The sequence below is a fragment of the Rhea americana genome, unplaced genomic scaffold (genome assembly GCF_003343005.1).
Source record: "Rhea americana isolate MKP2758 unplaced genomic scaffold, rheAme1 scaffold_49, whole genome shotgun sequence".
Classification (NCBI taxonomy): Eukaryota; Metazoa; Chordata; class Aves; order Rheiformes; family Rheidae; genus Rhea; species Rhea americana.
In genome coordinates, this window is record NW_028186634.1 from 934,636 (window position 1) to 955,650 (window position 21,015).

The window sequence follows — 21,015 nt, forward strand, 5'->3', positions numbered from 1 at the left end:
TTGACACAACAGTCTGAAGATGCAGAAGTAGTTTGTTCCAAGCTAAAAGGATTGATACTCATAAAGCTATTTTATAAAGACAAACTGAATATATATATGTGTGTGTGTATGTGTGTATACATATAGACACACATATATGTATGCGTTTTTTTAATTATTTCATGAATTCTTTTCACAGGAATTGTATTCACAGGTAGAATGACAAACATTTTGCTCTGATGCAATACCAGTGAAGAAGTAATGAGTTTTTCTTTGTCTTTTGAGATGTTTTTGGAGGAGGAAACTGACTGCCTAATCACTGATCATTAGAGTTGAAATTTGGTCTGACGAGCTAGTTAGTGTGAAGAAGTGAACATTCAGGGCTACTTTTACTCTTTTAATTTTGTGTGTTTGTGTCATGATGAACATGTGTAGCACCTTCCAGCTTCTACCATAGTGAGCTCCCAGAATCACTGAAAATCCCGTTTGCATCACAGTAGTGTCACTGGATGTAAATATATACATGCATGTATTTTAAACAGAAGATCAGAATTGAAAAGAATAAAGGAGGTATAATTTAGAAGTCTGACAAAAGGAGAAAGTTCTGAAACTAACTATATCTTGATTAAACTGTGAAAGGAGCAGCAATTATAAGGAACTATATTCTGTACCAGGCATCCGTTTATTACAGATTTTCAGGGATGCAGCTCCATCATAATTATCAGTAAGTTGCAAACCTGACCTAAAGTTTTTGAAGCTACTGCTTGGAGAAGAAAAACCTTTTAGAGTTTTTGGAAACTATAGAAAACTTGTCAAAGGGCATAAGTCAGCTGTAGCTATTAAGGACAGCTGGATCCAACATAGCTCCTGTGGTTCTAGCTGCCTTTGAAAAGGAAGACCTCCCAGTCTGAAAGGAAAGTTTCTGTCAGTTCTCTACCCTAAAGAGCCTTATGCAGCTCACAAGGATCCTGATAATTTCAGACTAGTTCTCACCTCTGTTTCTCAGCCCAGCTGAGTTACTGTTCAGAGCATGCTCACAATACTTTTTCCAGGTAAGTGCTTGGCAGAGGGAATAAAGGCCTAACATTTGTTTTAGTGGGAGAAATGGAAAAGTGCAAGATACTTTCAGATATTACTAAGTACTTATACTAAAGAGAATTTTGGAAGCTAGTTATAAAACTTTCCCACATAAACACTGTGGATGCTATTAAACTGGATGTTTACCACCCACGATAGTTAAATTTTCTGTGGTATTTGGTGTATTCAGAGCTCTAAATAGAAAATACTACTGTGTGCTAAACGCACCTTTTAATGAGACCCACTGTTACTAAACAGTGGTTTAATTTTTAAAGCAAGCTTGCCAGGAAAGGAGCCTTACAAAATGCTAGGAGAAGGACTCTTAGAAAATAGGAGAACTTTCTAATGATGTATCAGTTCAGTCATGAGGAGGAGAAATTATGGTAGTAATATGCTCTGTGAGGATATTTTTTCCCCTTAGTTTTACGGTAGTCGTAGTTCATGGCCTTATTTTCAGATACACTTTCTTTTCTGTTGAATAGAGAAAAAACTCAAGCTGACTATGGAGCTGATTATAACTGCATTAAAGACATTGAAAGAAACATGAAAATAGCAACAAAATGGGTCCTCTGCAAAAAATGTGGAAATTGAGCCTTTTATTGTGATTTTTCTTTTTTTAATCCCTGTGTTGGTTGTGGCTGTTCATGGTAATATATTATTCCACACTGCTACCTCTTGCACTTTTTCTTGCATGATGAGGTTCTGTTTATTGACTCTCCTCTTTGCTATTTTGCAGATACAGCAGTGTCTGATATATGCACAGAACGGTTTTGCATACTTTTCTGGCTGTTGTCTTTGAGGCTTTTACCTGCTTTTAACGCCAAAATCCATGTACTAAATAAATGTGTTACCCTGTTTCAGTAATCCTGGCCTCTAAATGGTTTTATTTCTGGTTTTAACAGCTGGTATGTGTCCCCTCAAACCTAAGAGCTACTATATTGAGCATGTTTTGATTGTATATGCTGCTGCTGCAGTGCAGTTCAGAGAAACCCAACAAATTATGTAACAAATAAATGCAACTTGGTTGTATGAAATGTTTACTTTTTCAGATCAATAAAATGAAAATGCTTTTGAAATGTAAAGAATTATTTGGAGTGATGGGGAAGTAAAGGTGTTTTTAAATTTTATTTCTTGATCCTTTCCTGGCCCTATTTTGGGGTTTCATGTCTGCAACTGTTCTTCATCTTTGAAAGGGGAAAAACTGCACTTTCTCCCCTTTTTTGTCTTGCCTGTATAGTCTGAAAACTTTGGGGAGTAATGACTTCTGTCTTGAGAGCTTTCCAGCTGGTCAGGACCTCTAGATGCTGCTGTAGTACAAAGAGTGAAATCATTGTAGATAGTACATGGATGAATGTCAAAACCAAGTTGTTGCTCATTCACTCAGAAATTAATACTCTGTTTTTTATGTCAATATGCTTTGTTTTCAGAATAAAACCTTGTACAAAATCAGCTATGGCTTTCTACTGAGACTTCATCTGTAAGGAAGGGAGCAGACAGTGTAAAGCTGCCAGGCAAGTGAGTAGACCCCCTTTCTTGATGATATTCAGAGAACTTGGGGCCTATTTCTTGTTGATGTCCTGAAGGAAAAGGTCAGTCTCTGAGAGGCAAAACTCAGAGCCAGTGTGCTGTGCTAGTACCTCTGGAACAGCAGTGCATGCAAAGACAGGCCTGTTTATGCAGATCTTCAGTGCTAAACAAAGCAAGCCTTTTATGTAAGCATCCCCCATCCACATTCAGATGCAAATAAACAGACAAGATTGGTAAAATATGTGAACACTGGAGCAAAGTAAGCAAGTGTCCATACAGCTTTTCCCCTCACCCCCTTGGCCCATTTTCTGAAAATGAGCAAACCTGCCAAGAAAACCTTCAAGAAAACCTACCAAAACCTTCAGGAGAGGAGAAGGATGAACTTTAATGTAACAGCTTTTCTGGAAAGCAAGCTGTGGGTTACTGACCTTAAAAGAGCCATCAGGCTATTGGGTGGGGGAGAGAAAGAAGCTGTTTATATATACTTACGTTATTTTAAATTTTTAAGATAGCTGCACTTACTATCACTCATACAAGCTCTCTGTGTACTTCTGCAAGACCCTCCTATTCCATTTTAAGGAATGTTGGAAGGAAAGTATTTATATTGTTTCAGAAGTTCCTCTTTCTTGGAGGATTAGTTTAAGCTGTTTGTGTTACTGATGTTATTTGCGTAGCATTCCTGATTGCTTTAATACTTTTCCACTTGGAATGCTCGATCCTATATTGGAGTTTCTGAAGGAATTAGTGTCTTCATTTGAAAGAAGAGTTCAGTCCTATCTTTCTTCCCTTTTGTCCCTTCACTCTTCCTTTTCTGCCACTGGCTTCCCTCCCCATCTGCATATCTTTAATCCTGTTGATGTTTCTAGTTCTTGCCATTTGCAACTGCCATGAAGATTTTTGTGCATGAGTGGTGAGGTTTTGCTTGACTACATGGCTGAGCACCAGGAAATTGGGATTGGTTTACTTTGCATTGTGGTTTTGGAGTCATGAGACTTAAAGATGAGGATGGAAAACAGACAAAGGAGATCTGTCAGAATACACAGAAGAAAGAGGACCATAGGATAACATTTACAGGAGTCAGAGTAGAAAGCCAGAAACAGTCCGTGGGCTAAGACACAGGGAAAAAGGAGGATGGAGGTAGACTGAAAACACGGATGCTGAAGGCGGGATAATCACAAAGGAATAGCAGCGTTCTAGCCCTCCAGTGCAATAGAAATGCGTAAGGGGCAAGCTATTGTATTTCCGGAGGTGGTGTTGTAGTTTATCCCTCCAGGTGTTTACTTGACTCTTTAAATTAATAATATGGATAATAGACCTACACTATGTTTCCTTTCTTATTGATAGGACATCTTGAAATTTCCAGTTCTCTTCAGTTGGGACAGTACTGCCTCTGTTTTCACCTTCTCGTTCCAAAAATCTTTAGCTCAAACCTGTGGCCTAATCCAGCAATTAATCGCATCCTTATGATTCTTGCCATTAAATTCCATGCATTCTGGATCAGAGTCTTACCTGATTTCTGGATTTTCACCTCTTTCACCTCTGTATAAGAAATCAAGATGATGGCATATCTTTGTTACTGGAATTGTAATGTTGTGTTGTTTTTACCAAAGTCCCTTGTATTCTGTTAGAGATTTTGATATTTTTAAAGCATGTGGCAAGCCTTGTGCTTTTTATTTTAGCTGAATGCTTAAATGTAGAGGTTCCAGAATTTTTCATGAGCATTTGGGTAGCATTTGTGATGTTTACTACCAACTTACAGCTCAGAGCAGCTGGAAATTCTGAGAAGGGAAAAAAAATCAAAATGAAAGACTTGCTTCTCAAAGACTGAAAATGGATTGCAGTGTGTGGCAGATAATCATCTTGTGTGGTTTTGATTGCACTTAAAAACATGCACGGTAGAAAATTGGGGCTTACAGCACTGTTGCTGAAAACTGTAGCTGGCACAAAAAGAATTGGAGATTTGAGCTTTTGACATAACAATCTCTTTATTTTATTTGAAAAATAAGTAGTAGTGTGTTCTTTGCTTCTTTTTAACTTACATACTATTTTTAATTCCCTACTAAATACTGGTCATAGATGCCTTGCTCCATGGTGGAAAGAATGAAGTAATAGCCCTGAATTAAAATGCTTGGGCTGTTTGGAAATAACCATCTGTTAAATGATGTCACAAAAACCTTACTGTATTCTGCATTGAAGTTGATTGGGAGAAACTGCGTATATGAAGCCATTGTTTTTTAAGCTATATAGATTCAGACACCTGAAGGAACAGTAAGGGACATTTTGCTCTACTTGTTTGTGTATTTCATTGAAAGATTCATYCATTCCTTGTCTATGCTTTTGGCTGGTTTTGATGCAGAGGCAGTTTTTACCCATTACTGCCTCTGTGGAACATGGAAAATGTGGCTGAGAACACTGAGCAGTGGAGATGGTCTCTACATGTTTGAATTGTGACCTGCATGAAGGTGCGTTACTTTGTGGGAGAGTGAGGAAGCATAAATTTACAGGGTACCAGGGGAATACATTTTTCAACTTGATTAGAAACAAGATCTGCAACAAAGTAATTATTCCTAAATTAAAGGTAGCCTTGGAGGTGAATAAATTTGGAGATGACATTTATTTTACAAAATTTCCATGGGCATTTTTATTTTCTGGTAGAACCAGGAGAAGGATTCATTTTCAGATGAGCCTTTAAAGTYAGAGATTTAACACAAGTCTAAGTCTAGTTCCTGTTTTAGCCAGCCTCTCAATTTGTTTTCATGCTCCTGTTTTCAGATTGCTTTGCTATGGACCATCTTGTTCAGATGAAATGCCATCTTGGGGGAGTTTTGTCTGTAGGGTTTGGGATCTACTTTGTCAGTGGAAGCTGCAGAATTTTATTCTGGTTTGACGCCAGAACTCCCTAGTCATGGTAATCTTTTAAGTGTGTTTGAGCACTTTGCTGTGAGGCTGTGCATTTTTAAATTTTTTTTCATTTCAAAAGTGGGGCCAGAGATCAGGAGATTTTTCATGTTCTGTTGTGATTTTAGTTTTCTGCAACAAATGATTAGTGCATTTAGCTTTTGGTTTTTTACTCATTTGAGCGCACAAAATCCTAGTACCTACAGCTGAGGAGTTGCCAATCAGTAATGAAGACACACTGCCAGTTTAACTGGGTAGACGCTTATTCAACCTCCGTAGTAATCCTCTGCTTTAAAGTACAAAAGAGAAGGGATCTCTATGGGGCCATTGGATTCTCCTGCAGATAAGGAGGAGACATATCTGCTGCATAATGGAAAGAAGCATCTCTCCTTGAGTAGTTAGTTTATAGTAACTATTCCTATGTAAATACTGCTTCTCATCATTTGATCTCAGAACACTTTAAAAAGAGGATGATGTCACAGATGCTGAGGCACAAAAAATGGAAATGTCCCAACCGAGGTGTAACCCAGCATGTCTACAGCAGTCAAGAATAAAATTCCAGGTCTCCTGGGTCCGAGGCAAGGCTCTGCCTTTTAGGTCAGTGGGCTTTGATCCCTATAGCCGGCCCTCACTGCTCTTGCTTCCCTCTGCCCTTGCTCTCCCTCCACTGCACATGCGAACAGCTCTTTCCTCATGTGCTCCTGCCTCCTGCTTGCAGGAGCCGCTTTCCAGACCTGTCCCATATCCTCCTGCCCATCTCCTGTTTTCTTTGCTGCTGTCACGCCTTCTCCCAGCCCCCCACCAGGCCTGACAGCACAGCTGCAGAGCAGATCTCCTATGGAGCAGCTGAGCTTGAGCTCCAGCTGCATGTCCAAACACTGGGGCCACCCACTGTCAGCACCTGCATGCCAGCTATGCTGTCTGTTTAAAGGTGTGCTGATCCTAAAGCATAGGCATCACCCTAAGGTGACCTAGTACATCTACAAGATTTGGTTTGTTGCAAATTTAGGAATCCCGAAACTGGGCTCTGTTGACAGCAGAGATGCTGGTGAAAACACTGGAGCACGTGCTTTTAATATTTGGCACCTGGAGATCTTTGGACTTGCGTAATTACAGTTTTTGAAATGTTCAAGTGAATGCTGAGCATTGAAAACCTGGCTCGGCAGCCTGAACCAAGCAACAGATCTTTCCATGTGGGTGGATGAATGTATTTGGTTTTAAAATATTTGCTGTATCAGATAAGAAATTTGAGAGATGTGGTGTTCTGATGTATTTTCTAACTTGAAGTTCATTTTGAATTCAGATTTCACGCTTGATCATGAATAAGTGTTCATGCTCCCAGGAGAGAGAAATGTTGCTCCTACAGTCCTAGATGAATAGAGAGTCTTTGGGACTGCTGCATGGACAGGTACTTTATGCCCAAACTCAAATGAATGGCTGACTTAATAACCTGTATAAACTATGACATTTTCATGAAGTAAAGTTGGTTGGTTTTTGAGTTTAGAGACAAAGTTGCTTCCAGGATATACATGGAAATCAGAGCAGTAGGCTGCCTTGTTTTGAAACTGAAGAAGATTGCATGTGAAGTGGCAGGGTAATAACTGCTTTTATTTTTGCTTCAGATTATCTATTATAAGCATTGCTGGGCTCGGTTCCTTTCTGAAGGTCTTTGCCTTAGCCTGGCGAACTTTCTTCTGTATTTCAGCCTGCTTCTTTGTCCCAGCAGCCATTTGTTTCAATGATGTATTTTCTTTTTGGCCTTGAAACTTTAAGGAGAGAGAAGGCAATTTATGTGAAAAATCACTTTATTCAGATTAATGACTACTGCATTGAATGTTTTCAGAGTGGTATTCTTTGCTGAAGTGAGAGAACAGAAACTACTTTCAGGTCCTTGCTGTCTGAAATAGCTGTTGTGGAGACAGTTTTATGTGTCATGTTGGTCCAGAAAAAGCTATTATCTTTGTGCAGTAAGAGGATAAAGCTGTATACGTGTATGAAGTGTGAATGAGGGGCTTTTTTTTTGATGCTGGCAAGTACTAACCACTGTAATTGCCAGTGGATTTCAGATGAAGGTTAATACCCATTGTTGAGGTCCAGTAGCTGGGAATCCATCGCTGAAAGCTGAGTTTCCAAAGGAAGGAATATGGTTGTTCATTACTAAATGTGTATCTGCACTTATTTATGATGATATGAAGTCAGAAGTAGTTAGTGATGTTACTAGAAGCATGAGCTCAGGATCTAGCCACGTGTGTATACTTCCAATTCCTTTACCAAGATAAAGCCTTCCCAATCCCATCACAGGAGGTTGAGGGAATCAGTGTTTTAATAACACTACAGCACAACCTTCTTTGATACGAAAGAGTCAGGATGATGTGGTAACTTCCTCATGGGGTCAAGTGCCAGGAGTTAGTGTGACTCAGGTCTTTTTGAAACATTGCAGGCATTTCCCTCTTCCCTGTCATCAGTGCTGCCTCTACTGCTGTCTGACATGCAAAGGTCACCTATAGGTCACTGATGGACCTCAAACTTCAGAGCATGTCCTGGGGTGGTGGATGGAAAGCGGGCTTCTGTTTTGGAAGGTTTTGTAGAAGTCTTCTGAAAGACATGGTGACCTCAAATCAAAATAAGGCAAGAAGTGTACCCAAACAAGTGGGCTGGTATATGTGGCAGTGTGAAGAGTAGTGCAGAATGACAGTAGCCTCATGGCATGTGAAGCTGACCTGCTAGTTATAATGAAGGCTCATATATGTGCAGAGTGCTGCAGTAGTAAAAGACTCACATGGGATTTATGGGGCTGAATTACTAGTGTTCTTTATGGTAACAACAAATGTAAACAGCCTTCACAGCAGGCCCTGGAGTAATAGTATTAAATAGAAAATTTGGTAAATAAATCTGTTCTGGGATTCTTCTTTGCAGAAGAAGCAAAGTTGTTCATTAGGCAATTTTGAAGTCTGGATTAGCTTGCATTCTAGAGATAAGAAATTGCCTGTTTATCAGCCAAGATTAACAGCATAGAATTGGGGAGGAAAATACTTATCAGGAGAAAGGAAAGTCAGCGGAAGTAAGAATCAAGCACGTAATGCTAGATTAAAGACTACAAAGGAACTTTTGTTACGATGTTCAAGTTCACATCAGTGTTTCTCTTATTCGTAAAACATAGCTTGAGATCTTCCTTTCTTGATTTTCCTTCGGAAGTAGTTTTTGCAAAGACAAGATCCAACTGCAGTCCTTTTTTGTTTATAATTTAGCACTTACCAGAGCCGTGAATCTCTTCTGTTTTTTTATTTTAGTTTCTACTTCTTCCAGACCTTAGAGATAGTTTACTGTTCCTTTACACTTCTGTTCCCCTCAGCAGTCCCAGATGCTGTAGCTTCTCGCTGGAAGGTTGCCAGTTCGTTAAACAATCTCACATGAAGATAAAGATGTATCTTCCTTTATAGAAGTGCTTTACCAAAAGTGCTCAAGCAACTAGAATGCTCTTGACACTCAGTTTGTAATTGTCATTTCTAGGATCTAAAATGACATCCAATGCCATTTTGTGTCTCAGTTCCTACTGCTGCATGTTTTGTGTGGCAAATAAAATGTGACTCAGACACCTAGATTTCCTTCAGGGTTTCAGAGCAGATGTGCTGCTGCAGCTCAGAGATGAACACGTATAGCACGGGGCCCCAAGTAGTAAGAAAAACTGAATTCATTTCATCAGCTAAAAAGGCAAAATTTTATTATTGGTGGGGAGGGAAAGGGAAGATACTAGATAATTATAGCTTTTATTTTTTTTTAATCTTCCCTTTTAAAATTACTAATGGTGTGAATTTTTCAGACATTGGTTGTATCAAGTGTTCGCAGGCTTCATTTATTATCTACTAACCAAAAATAGCATTGTAGAATCATAGCAATACCAAGCTTTTCTCCTACATGTCTGTTGAGAACACGGTATTTATTCAAGATTTTAGAAGCAAGTCTCTGGAAACCCCTGATCGCTTCAGAAATGGATTCCCCTTTACACTATACAGCAGGCACTGAAACCATGATACAAAATTTATTTCATGCTAGAATTGTTTTGCATAACATTGTGCATGCATTTTACTCAGAAGTACTAAATTGCATACAATGCTGTTGTCTTGTTTCTTAAACTTTGAGACAGTTTTATACTTGAGTATTTTCCTGATTTTTTGTACTATAAGTCCCAGTTTTAAAATAACACTTTTTTGTTTAAAATTCATACTGATTACTTAATATGAACAATTTATGAAGGGTCTTTACGTTGGATCTATACATCAATAAAATACAACATAACCAGAGCTAGAAAATTAAATCTAGACCAGCTGTTACTGTCAGGTCCGAAGGAAGGTCCCATGTGTCACAAGCATGCCAACAAAAACAGACAGGAAAAAGTTTCTTATTTTTATACACTTCTAGTCAGATTAAAAGTTCTTGATTTCCATGTTGGTGTGATGAACTGTGAAGGCGTGGTCAATATGACCGATGACTGCCTGATTGCACTTTTTTAAAACCATTACTCTGTATCTTGTATACAAAAAGAAGCGATCCATAGCAAAGAAATGTACAGTTTTATCATGTTTTACATTTTGGCTACAACAACGTATGTAAAAGTAAAGAGCTTTGAAAGAAAATATATAACTTTGCTTTTTTTTTTCTCCTTAAGGTTAATCATACATTTGAAGTGTTTCTTGTTTTCTGTTTTTTAATTTTGTCTTCATGCAATTCATGCTACGGAACGAAAAATAGATTAAAAAAAAATCTTCTATAGTTTTGTTACATTTTGGCCGTAGAAAAAGCCTGCATCTCTAGTACAACTCCAAAACCATGAAGAATCATCCATAAAACCTGCATGGAGCGAGTTTACTTTGTCCAAATGAGGTCTTCTATGCCTGCACAGTTCCACACAGATGTTTATTAGCCATCAATGTTCATCTCCATCTTGCCTTGTCAGGTCACTCTGACTGCCTCTGTTGGCATATATTTAGCAATGACTGGACTTTCTTTGCAAAGATCTGCATGTAAAGAATACAATCAGTACTTGAGCTTCTTCCCTGTGCTTTTCACATCAAGCTCGGCATCTTAGTTTTTAAAGGAAGGAAGAAAAGGTGAAATAGCTACATGCAGAGGCAGCCATATTCTTCTTCAACAGGATTTTTTTTCCATGCAGTCAGCCAGACTGAGACCTCTCTACAGTGTGTCTGGGTATTGCTTTCAGCTTAAAATAGGCGCCCATGCAAAGTTTCATCCTAGTGTGCTTGTTTGCTCAAACTCCTGCAGGGTTCCTATGGCTCAAAAATATCCTGAGAAAAGCAAAATCTTCCATCGTTGGCACGTTTCAGCATTGACTAAATGCCTAACCCATTCCATACAGAGCCAGTAGATCCACCATTAGCCAAAATAAGCATATACTAGCATGATGCACCAGGGGAGAAACTATCTGGTGCATCTACCCTTCATCCTATGTACTGATACCATGCAGCACATATGGCCCACCAGTACTATGGAAATGCCTGCCTGTTGTCGTCTGGATGCTATTTAGGAGTGTTGTCACCTAGTGTCAATAGTAACACCATTCCCAGCAGGTGCTACTGTGAGACATTGCATCTTCAGACTTAGTCACCTGGATTATATGCAACATAGCATAGGCTAATTGAAAATAAAGCTTTTTAGACCATTCTCTGCTACTGATCCATGCTACAAAATAGATGGGATGGGAGACCAAGAACGTCTCACTGGACTAGGAGAGCTGTAGGGCGCAGACACTGAGGATAATCCTATCGCTTTTCCACTTATGCCAGCTATGCTGTTAAGGCTCCGTGACATTTCGTAACCTTCATTTAAAAGAAAAATGCAAAGTACAGCATTGGATCAATGACAGAATGGACTAAGAGTGAGGTCAACATTGTAGCCAGTTCAATAGCATCTGCATGCACAGACATGCTGAGAGTAGTATCACTTGCAACATGATTGAGAAGACCATTGAAGTAAAGAAATTAAAAAAAAATCATTATCATTTCTCAAGGATGATTAGGCTGTATAACTGATCCTACAGGCAGGAATATGATAGTATCCTAGAAAAAAAAAAGTCAGTGGGAGGGGTTTTCCATGTCTCTGTCATACACTCACGCGTACATCTGCCCTGTCACTTCATGCATTTTGACCTCAGGCAAAATGAAGGTTTCTGGTAGCTTTAAAAGGAAAAAAAAAAAAAAAGAAAAAGAAAAGAAAAAAAGAAAAAAAAAGCAGCAACCCCTGTTTATCCTGTTGCTATAGAGATACTACTCCTTTGTTCTCAGCATTAAAAAAAAAAAAAAACTGCATGCATTTGGTTTCCCTCCCCCTCCCATTCTTTTTCAGACATGCACATAAACAGCTCAGCAAGTGTACAGAGAGTTGCACAAACTATGGATGAAATTCTATTGGAACAACAGTTAAGATGCTCTCAACGTGTTTCAAACAGGCCAACAATATGCTGACGTATATTACTCTTTAGCCAACCAGCCTCTGTTTCATTCAGTAACGAGAGGCAGTTGCAGTGCATCGTGAAAACCATACATTCCCCATCCCCAAGGATGTGCCATTTGGAGTGTTCACCTGATCCACTGGAACCACCCAAACTCGCCCAGGCTGAATGAACGTGGCCAATGCTTATCCAATACAGAATCAAGTAAAACGCTTTGCTACAAAGGTAAATTTTAGAAGATATACTTTCATATGAAAGTGTTGTGGTCCAACTATATCTTTGTTAATGATAAGCTTTAAACATATAAATACATATTCTATCTATAACTGGCATTTACTGTAACTATTGCCCATCATACAATGGCACATGGGAATTCTATATTCCATACTTAGCGTATGGTTATGTCATACAATTTTTGAATTTTAAAATATTGATTATATCATATACTATATACAGTGCACCAGTGATAAACACTGATTTGAAAATATATATTTCTTTTCCAGTTTCCACATTCCTTATCAATTTTTTATGTGTATATATGTAGTTCTAATTTTGGTTTGTATGGTTTTCTCATGTTAAATCATTTCAACAAAGCTTAGCCTATCTTAAGACACGGGGTTTTTAATTTGATTTGACTTCCATTTGCAAGATGGATGATTCTGATTATTATCAAAGTAAAATGCAGTCACTTCTGACAGATCTGTAGCTGTCAGAAGTCTGAAAAACCAACTACTAATGATTCATTTCTGAAACTGTTTTTAGATGAATTATTTTTCGGTTGTAAGACACCTGTGCTAACAGATGTTCTTGTGTGCTTCTTTTCCTGTGTTGAACTAAGCAGCTATGAAATATCCAAATAACTTGTTTTAGAGTTCTGTTAAGGTGGCTGAATAATTGTTCAGTATTTCTTGAGGATGTTTCCCTTTTGCATTTTTATTTTGTTGTCTGCCACCTCCAATTCTCTGCCGTTCAGAATGTGGTAAAATCTGTGAGCTTTCCAAGAGGGAAACTTTCTTTGCTATCAAATATTAATTGGCCTGTCCTTGGAGGACAGATTAGTTTAAGGACATTGTAGAGCATTTTTCACTGAAGCTCACTGCACCAGCTGGGGTGGAAGACTCTACTGCCTAGCATAGCTGCATGGGGTAGTTACAGCTCCTCAGGCTTTTCTTTCTGAAAGAAATAGGTTAGAAACTCCAAATGCAGACATCAGGTGGTGGTTTCCAGCCCAAACGTGCATCTCTACAACAAGCGCACTATTGCGTGCTACAGCTACAGCTGACTTTCCCTCATTTCTTTAAAATGGTTGCTAACTATGTGGTTCGAGGACCCCAGCTACATACCCTTTCTTATTCCTCCATCAGGCGGGCAGGGATATTCCCCGGTTGATAAGAGGAAGCAGGGTCCATATCTCTCCCGAGTGCCAGAGCGGGTAAAGGGCAGGCCCTCATCAGGCGTAATAGCCTGGTCTATGTGGGGACAGTCTTCGTTTGCCAGCGCCGCCTTGGCCACCTCACCATTCAGTTTCGAATCTTCAAACATACAAGCAGAAGGCTATTGAAACACTATGCACTGTTTATTAGCGTTCCTGCTGCAAATTAAGGGTTCACAGCTAATGAGTTCTACCACGACCCTACAAAAGGTAGTACGTCTGTCCTAGACACTGCGTTCATAGGTACTGCACTAAAATAAAATAAAGGCTGTTAAGTGGGAGGAGAAACAAAATGCGATCGCGTTAGATGTAACAGCAGCCGCCTGTACTTCCGCATTGAGGGGCAGTTTCGGAAACGGGCGCGCATTGGTTCCTAGTCCTGCGAGCAGAAGACCGCGGTTAATAATCGGATCATGTTTTTGCGTGATGTTGGATGAGGCATGAATGACCTGTTTGCCATGAAGCCTACTGTCGCTCGGAGCTTTGGAGAGGCAGTTGACTGTGAGTTGTGGTTAAGTATTTGAGTATATTCTATTTGTGCTGATTTAGATCTTCGTGGGAGGTTACTGAGGGGAAAATTCCTGCTCTTCTCCTCCCCCAAATTTACCTAGGTTGTTTTATATTGTTTCTGGTACCAGTTGTGCAGAATGGCTGTACCTGTTTTAGACACACAGAGTACATTATGTATGGAAATATGACAACAGAATGTGGATTTGAAGGCAAGAAATCCATTTTCTGATGTTTTCCTGAGAAACACATACAGTATTTGCAATGCCAGTACAGGACACTACATATAGAAAACAATACAACAGGCCATKAATTTGGAAAACGAATAGAGTAAAATTTAGTCTTGACTGTAAGTGATGAAAACAAGTTGTCAGATTTGCCATTTACTCCACGCATTCCCATGAGGATAGACTGAGAATAGTATGTTTTCTCTGTGTGACTTGCTTCATGTTTATAAAACAGCTCAAATGCTATTTATTTATATATTATTAGTAATGTTTTAAAGTACAAATTAGTATATTGAGAATATACTCGAAATATGGCACAGCTCAGCATGAGTATTTTGGCTGGAGGGAGAAAAAACAGTCAAAATGTGCTTCCTGAATTTTCACGAATACTAAGGTATGTTAACTGAGCAGTACTGGCAGCATTTTACTCCTTGGTTGCACAATGCTTATTACCTAGACAGTGGAAGGCAAAATCTATGGGTGATCCTACAGGTCTTTTAGGACAGCAGAGTCAATGGATAAACTAACTCAATGCCTCTTCCAGATATGCATGCTAGCTTATTCTAAACTTTGCCTGATGCTGTCATTTACTTGTCAGCAGATTTGAAGCCAAGTAATAAAACAGCCGAAAAGAGAAAATACAACAGCTAGAGTTCAGAGATATGGTTCTGATCCTCTGATTTTAGATAGATGTGATGAATGAATAGTAGGTTGAAGTCTTTTCAAATTACATTTGTTGTTTTGTGCACGCACACACACACACACACACAGATGTATATGACACACTACGCATCTTCTCATGCACCAGTAATTGCACTCAGTACCTTGTTTCCTCTTTAATTTAGGTGATTCTGGCTTGTCACTACTTAAACAGCCTTTTTTGCAAATATCTCACCTCTGGCTTCTTTCTTTTCTATGGAATATTAATCAGTTTATTTCCCAAAAAAGGAAGATAGTTACATTTTGTTTTGCTAGCAATGGATTAATTAGGTCTCTCAATACATTTAAACTGGCAAAAGCTATAGCTGTATTTTGTTGCTTGTAGATGCTAACTTGAACTGGATTCTAAAGTTCTGAGATTGCAGTAAGTTGCAATTCCTTTCTGTTCGGAATACCCACGTAGTGCTATTTAATATTACTCTTTGCACAAAACCAGACCCAGCTGCCATAGTAACCATGACATTGCAGGTACTGAGCTGTTGATCTCAAAATTGTGTAACTGTGTTTGAGGAGAGCTGCTGTCCTTACGTGTATAAGCAAAGAACTGTGCTTCTTCCTAAGCTTCTGCTTCTACAAGCTGGCTGTTCTGATCCTGAAATGAGAGAGGCAGCTGTGTCAGCACAGCTCTGCACTGAAATCTGAGTGACTCTCACTGCTGCACTTGAGCCTGGGTTTGCAAAAAAACACTGCTCACAATGGAGGCAGCCCTGATCCATCCATGGGGCTCTTGAGCACCTCTGAGCAGAGCGGCATGGGTCTGGCTGCTCACTATTAAGAGCCATAGGTCCTTTCAGGAGCAGCCCGTGGGCTCCCATGTGCATAAACAGCAAGAAGGTTGACCTTCTTAGAGTTAATTTCTAAAATTGTATTCTATGTCCATCATAATTTCAGCTGGAGCTTACTCTGGTTGCCTCCTCAGGGTCCCTTAGCACTACTGAGTTTCTCTGTGCTTGTTGTTGGAAACCTGCAGCTTTCCTGAATTTTTTTATTTATTATTTATTTCTCTTTGCATATACCTTCCATGATATGAACAGCAGGGTATTATATTATATACATGGACCATGCCCTAGGCATCACATTGGGGATAGCAATGCTGTTCAGCAATGACAATTTTGCCAAATATTTAAGAAACCAAGAAATTACCAGTCCTACAGATTACATCTATTGCTGGTAGCAGTGTGGAGTAGAGTAGTTGTGTTCCAAACCACTGTCTGCAGCACCTAATTCTGGTGATGATGGGACTCAGCAATTGCATCACATTTAACATGTGATTAGTCTGTTTTGGAAATTAAAAAAAAAACGTGGTGTCATCAGTTAACAGTGTTCCCGTTGCTTTCATTAGCAAGGGTACATGTTGGACAATTTCAGGAATGCAGTCTGAAGATGGAGTGAACTGGTACTGTTTATGTTGATTTCATAAGTTGTAATTTGCATGTTTGCTTTTTCTGAGATTCATCTTGTGTTTGAAAGAACCCCAGGTAAAGCAAAACAACAAAAAGCGTTATCCTCTGATGACTTCTAGTCTAGTAGCACTGACTACTACTTCTAGGTCCTTAATTCTTCTAAGCCTTGGTTCTGGCCTACTGAACTCACAGGAGTTTTTCCCTCCCTGTTACCAGGATCTGAATCAGGCTTATGCAGCATTTTTCATCCTTAGATGGCAAAATGATTCACAAAGAAAAGACAATGTTATCATCTCTGTTGCAGTGAAGTGACTTGCCCACTGCTATGTAAGAGGTTATTTACAAGAACAACCTTCTGACTCCCAGCAGGTCACCTTATCTCCATAATCATCCTGTCTGTGAATACCTAGTTAACTGCACCAGCTTTAAACATTCATCTGCAGAGATTTGGCTGAGAGGCTGAAAATGTATTCAGCAGATCTCCCAGGAGAATACTTTGTTTCAMAGCTACCTCATTTGCATTATTTTCATTCTTTTTTTTCTTCCTCCTCCCTGTTTCTTCTACCTCCCTTTCCAGAAAAGTGCTATTAAATGCCCCAGGTGTTTTGAAGTAAATATGGAATTTCCGAATGGGGGGATTCTGATAAAACCTCAAGAGAACTACTAGATTTTGCATTGACATACTGTGCATGTTGTGGAGAAGCACAGGGGAGGCTGTCCATGCCAAGCTGCATGGCTCATCTCTTTTCTTATAGCATGAATTAGAAACAAGTTATCGCATGCTGTCATAGTGACTTTACCAGTGCTGCTGGTTTTGACTTCAACTAGAGTCATGTAAACATCGATACTGAATCTCCACTTATTTGAACTAGATCTAAAGTTCAGACTACTCATAGACTTCTATATATATGATATATTCATGGACCTCAGTCTATGCTCCTAAATGAGGCACATGTACAGAGATGGTTTCTGCAATGGGAAAGCCAGCCCAGTCCTCTTTGCCTTAGTATACAGCACTATTCTTCAAAACTGCCCAAAAAACATGTTCTTGGTCTACCCTTCTTACCTGAGTTGTCTTCAGAAATTGTGTGGGTCAGGGGCTCCCCACTCGCATTTCTTCCCCTTGAGCTTGTTGCTCCCCTCCTTTGTCTCCCACAGAGCTACAGGGTGGCCACTTCCCCAGAGAATGGATGAGTAGAAAGGCACTCAAGGTGGGCCTTTTCCAGTCCTTGTAAAATTGGAAATCCAATGCCTTTTCCAGTCCTTATAGGAACTTCTGTGGGTCTTAACCACTTTGACCGAAACAAGGCTGAGAGAAACCCCCCTAAGTCACAACCTGGTATCCATACAAATTTACCTATGGGATTTGCAGATTCTCTTTCTCAGCGCCTGGCTGTATGACCAAAGTCAAATCCCTCAGTATTGTGCTAAAGAGCCTAAGGTCGTCTTAGCCCTAGATTGGAAACACAGCAATTGGGAGACATCAGGCTGCTTCGTTTAGTCTCTTTAGTTCACTGGCAATCTCTTCTAGGAGGAAGCAGACTTCTTCCCTCCTGGCAGCCCTTGTTTAAGGATTGAAAGAGGAAAGAACTCCTGGCCTTGGACTCTGTAGGACTCAAGGCTGAGTACCTGCAACTTCCCTGAGAAGCTATTTGCCATCCCACAAAGATTCAGGAGACTTGAAGGGTGTGTACTGCCATCTGAAGGGAAGGGGTTGAGGAGCAGGAAGGAGGTAGGAGCAGCCAAGGGCAGAACAGGGCCAGAACTGAGAAAGAGAGTTGTTTGAAGGATGAAGACCTTTCTGCGGGGGGATGTTCTCTGACCAAAGTTACATTCCATCCTACCAGTCCACTGGATCTCATTTCATGGCTTGAGGGGTGTTCGCCTATTATCAGCCCTATCACACTGCATGGCTCCTAGCATTTAGTAGCTGCCCAAAGTCCCTCCTGAAGAAAGATCTARTCTCTCACACCAGAGACCTTTAATCTGACTGGAATCTCTGAAGAAAATAATTCTGCATTATCCACTTAGTGAGTTAATAGCTCTTCTGTTTTGTGGACCTTTTACACTYTCCTGGTGATATGGAAGGACTGCTAACATGGCAAACATTTACTGTAGCCTGCTATGCTTGTGACAGGAAACTCTCTTGGTGTGATGTGTTTCCTTGTCTTTCAGGCTAGTGATAGGATGGCACAGGAACAGGGATGGCATGGCCAAGATGAGGGTGGAGGACTGCTGAGCTCCAGCTTGCTTCAGCTTCAAGGCTACAATCTGGAGAACGGAGAGGTAGAGCAGCCTGAGGCTGCTATAGTTTTTGTGGAGGACAGAGAATTTCCTAGCTGTCTTTACTGTAGGGAAAATGAAAGATATTGCATTCACTTTTGCATCCTAATTTTGCAGCATCACATCTGCCTGCTACTTCCTTTGCTGAGCAAATGACCATAGTGTAGGTAAAAGGTGTGACTCCAAGGGTGTTTACATGGGTCTGTGGAGGTGCTAAGAGCTGCTCAGCATCTGAAAATCCCTATTGACTTTATATCCCTCAATTTCTCTCTATGATCTCGTGTGGAGATGCAGTATTTACAACTCAATTCTCTATTCTTTTGAGTCTCTTGAATTCAAATTTCATTCCTGTTATCAGGTTATTTCTGTTTTGGTTTTCTGGACAGTGTTTGCTATCCATTGATATTCATTGACCAGTCAGCAATTGCATCAGTATAAATCGCTTTATCTTTTTATACTGGACTTTGTCTGAACTCTGCTGCGCTTCTCCACTGTGTTATGGGAGGCTCAGARTATAACAGAGAATTAGGAGGTAAAGGAACTGAAGACTGAGAAAAATAAGCTTTTCTTGTGTTTGTGTGTGGCAGTAGTGATTTCTGAATTAAMAAAGAATTCACTAGTGTTTACGAATAAGATTAGATACAATAAGCTTCATGCTATCCCTGTAGAAAATTATCAGAAAAAAAGTCCRTAAGCTGTTTTTTTTTATTATTCTTTCAGAATAGTGTTTAGGTACTTGGGGGAGATTGGAACAAAATACTTCAATCAGRATCTGATTCAGCAAAATAACATTTATGCTTCCTTGCCAAGACCATCTTAGGCTACAGAAGTCAATTTTTATGGGCTCCAGAGCCTAATGCAGGATTAGGAAACATGGATCCCATGGGCAGGAGCTCATTTTTGTTGTTGTTAAATCAGGTCCTTAGAGTGAAAGGKTTATAACTTTATTAAATTAGGAACAGAATTATGGAGAAGATGTATTAAACCACGGACAAAAGAAGATGAAATGATGAAATTATGGCTTGGAGAGTATGGAAGGAAGTATAGCATAGAGAAATACAGCATAGAAAATATGAGCTTAAGCCTTTGAAAATGAGTTATGATGTGTCAACATGGTATCAGTGATTTTCAGAATGGTAGTGAAAAAAAATCCTAAATTGATAGACTTGGGAATTTTTCTGCTGGAGAACAATGAAAATTAATTTTTCCAATGCAGACTATCTGGAAAAAAAAAGAAGTAATTTAACTAAGTAGTTCTTTTGTCATAGCAGGTACTTACTCTTTGCATTAATACCTTGCATCAGGTTTTGTGTCACAACCTCAATGAAGTTACCTATAGTCTGTGACATTCCTTGTTCTTTTGCATTAAAGAACTGTATTGTAATCTCCTCGGCTGCCCGATATGGAGCTCAGGTTGATGGGAATTGGAGAAAAACTTCACAGAATAAAATATGACAGTCTGTAACATACACAAGCTGCAAGCAACGTACAGTAAAAACAAGTAAATGTTAACAAACAGAGTGAAAGAGAGAAAGAGAAAAAGAGAGAAAATGTGAAGAACATGTAAAAGAATTAAGATTCCTACATAACAACTCAGTTAATTTTAGTTACCCCAATATTCTAAGGCTGTTAGAATAAAAATCTTAATTATTTCTAGGTATCTTTATTGAAGTTCCCTAATTTTCATAATTACTGCATATTTTGAAAGCTGTTATGAAGCTCTTTTGAGTAGATATCATACTGATGGACTTTACAGTGGTACAAATGAGAGCAGAGCTTAGCACGCTACAGGAATATGCAGAGGCCTTCCAACCCAACCTACCTCTTCAACATGTACTCACCACCATGTTGACCTGGGTCCCTCCAGGAAGCCGTGTCCCCCAGGAAAGGCACTCCGGTGGCATGGAGACCACCTCTCAGTGCCAACTGGCCAACAATGTGACGTCACTCCCAGAGAATATCACCCTTGTGAGGCACTACTCCTTGAAGTGAGGTGACAGTATGTTGGCTGCCTAGCTACTGGCACGACTGGAGCAGACACAGGAGCTCTAGGTAAGTAGATCCAGGGCACCCTGCCATACACAGGTATTATTGGATATGTGCTTAATGGAGTGCTGAGAAATGGTGCTCCTGGAAGTGACGCGTTGCAAAGAGCTATGGGAGATCCTTCCAAGTTGTGTCCTTACAATTTGGGGATTACGCTTGCACCAATCCTGTACTTCTGAGGGTCTCCTTAACATCAGACTCTGTAAAGCCCAGTGTGTCACTAACAGGTCAGGCAGAAGTTGTAGGTAAATGCAGTCAGGTGAGTTTTAGGCTATCTTACAGTACCAAGCTGACTGAGGAATACGATATGATGATCTGTACAGTATGAAGTATGTCTGAGATATGGAGCATGGATGAATACAAACAGCAGAGAGAGCAGGAATGGTGGATTGCTGGTTATTTTGGCTTTGTGCTTATAAGTAGACAAGCAAATAGACAAAAGGCTTAAAA

The 21,015-nt window shown here is 39.7% G+C and overlaps 1 protein-coding gene across 1 annotated transcript in view; it reads right to left on the minus strand.

Moving 5' to 3' along the window:
• Positions 1-9,214: 9,214 nt before the first annotated feature.
• The window catches only part of KCNC1 (potassium voltage-gated channel subfamily C member 1), a 105,357-nt gene continuing 93,556 nt past the window's right edge, over positions 9,215-21,015 (minus strand). Inside the window, exons 3-4 of the mRNA XM_085317133.1 lie at positions 13,291-13,479; positions 9,215-11,315 (exon numbers count right to left, since the gene is read on the minus strand). Coding sequence (XP_085173259.1) covers positions 11,179-11,315; positions 13,291-13,479 — 326 coding nt within the window. The 3' untranslated portion in view covers positions 9,215-11,178. The remainder of the gene's footprint in view (positions 11,316-13,290; positions 13,480-21,015) is intronic.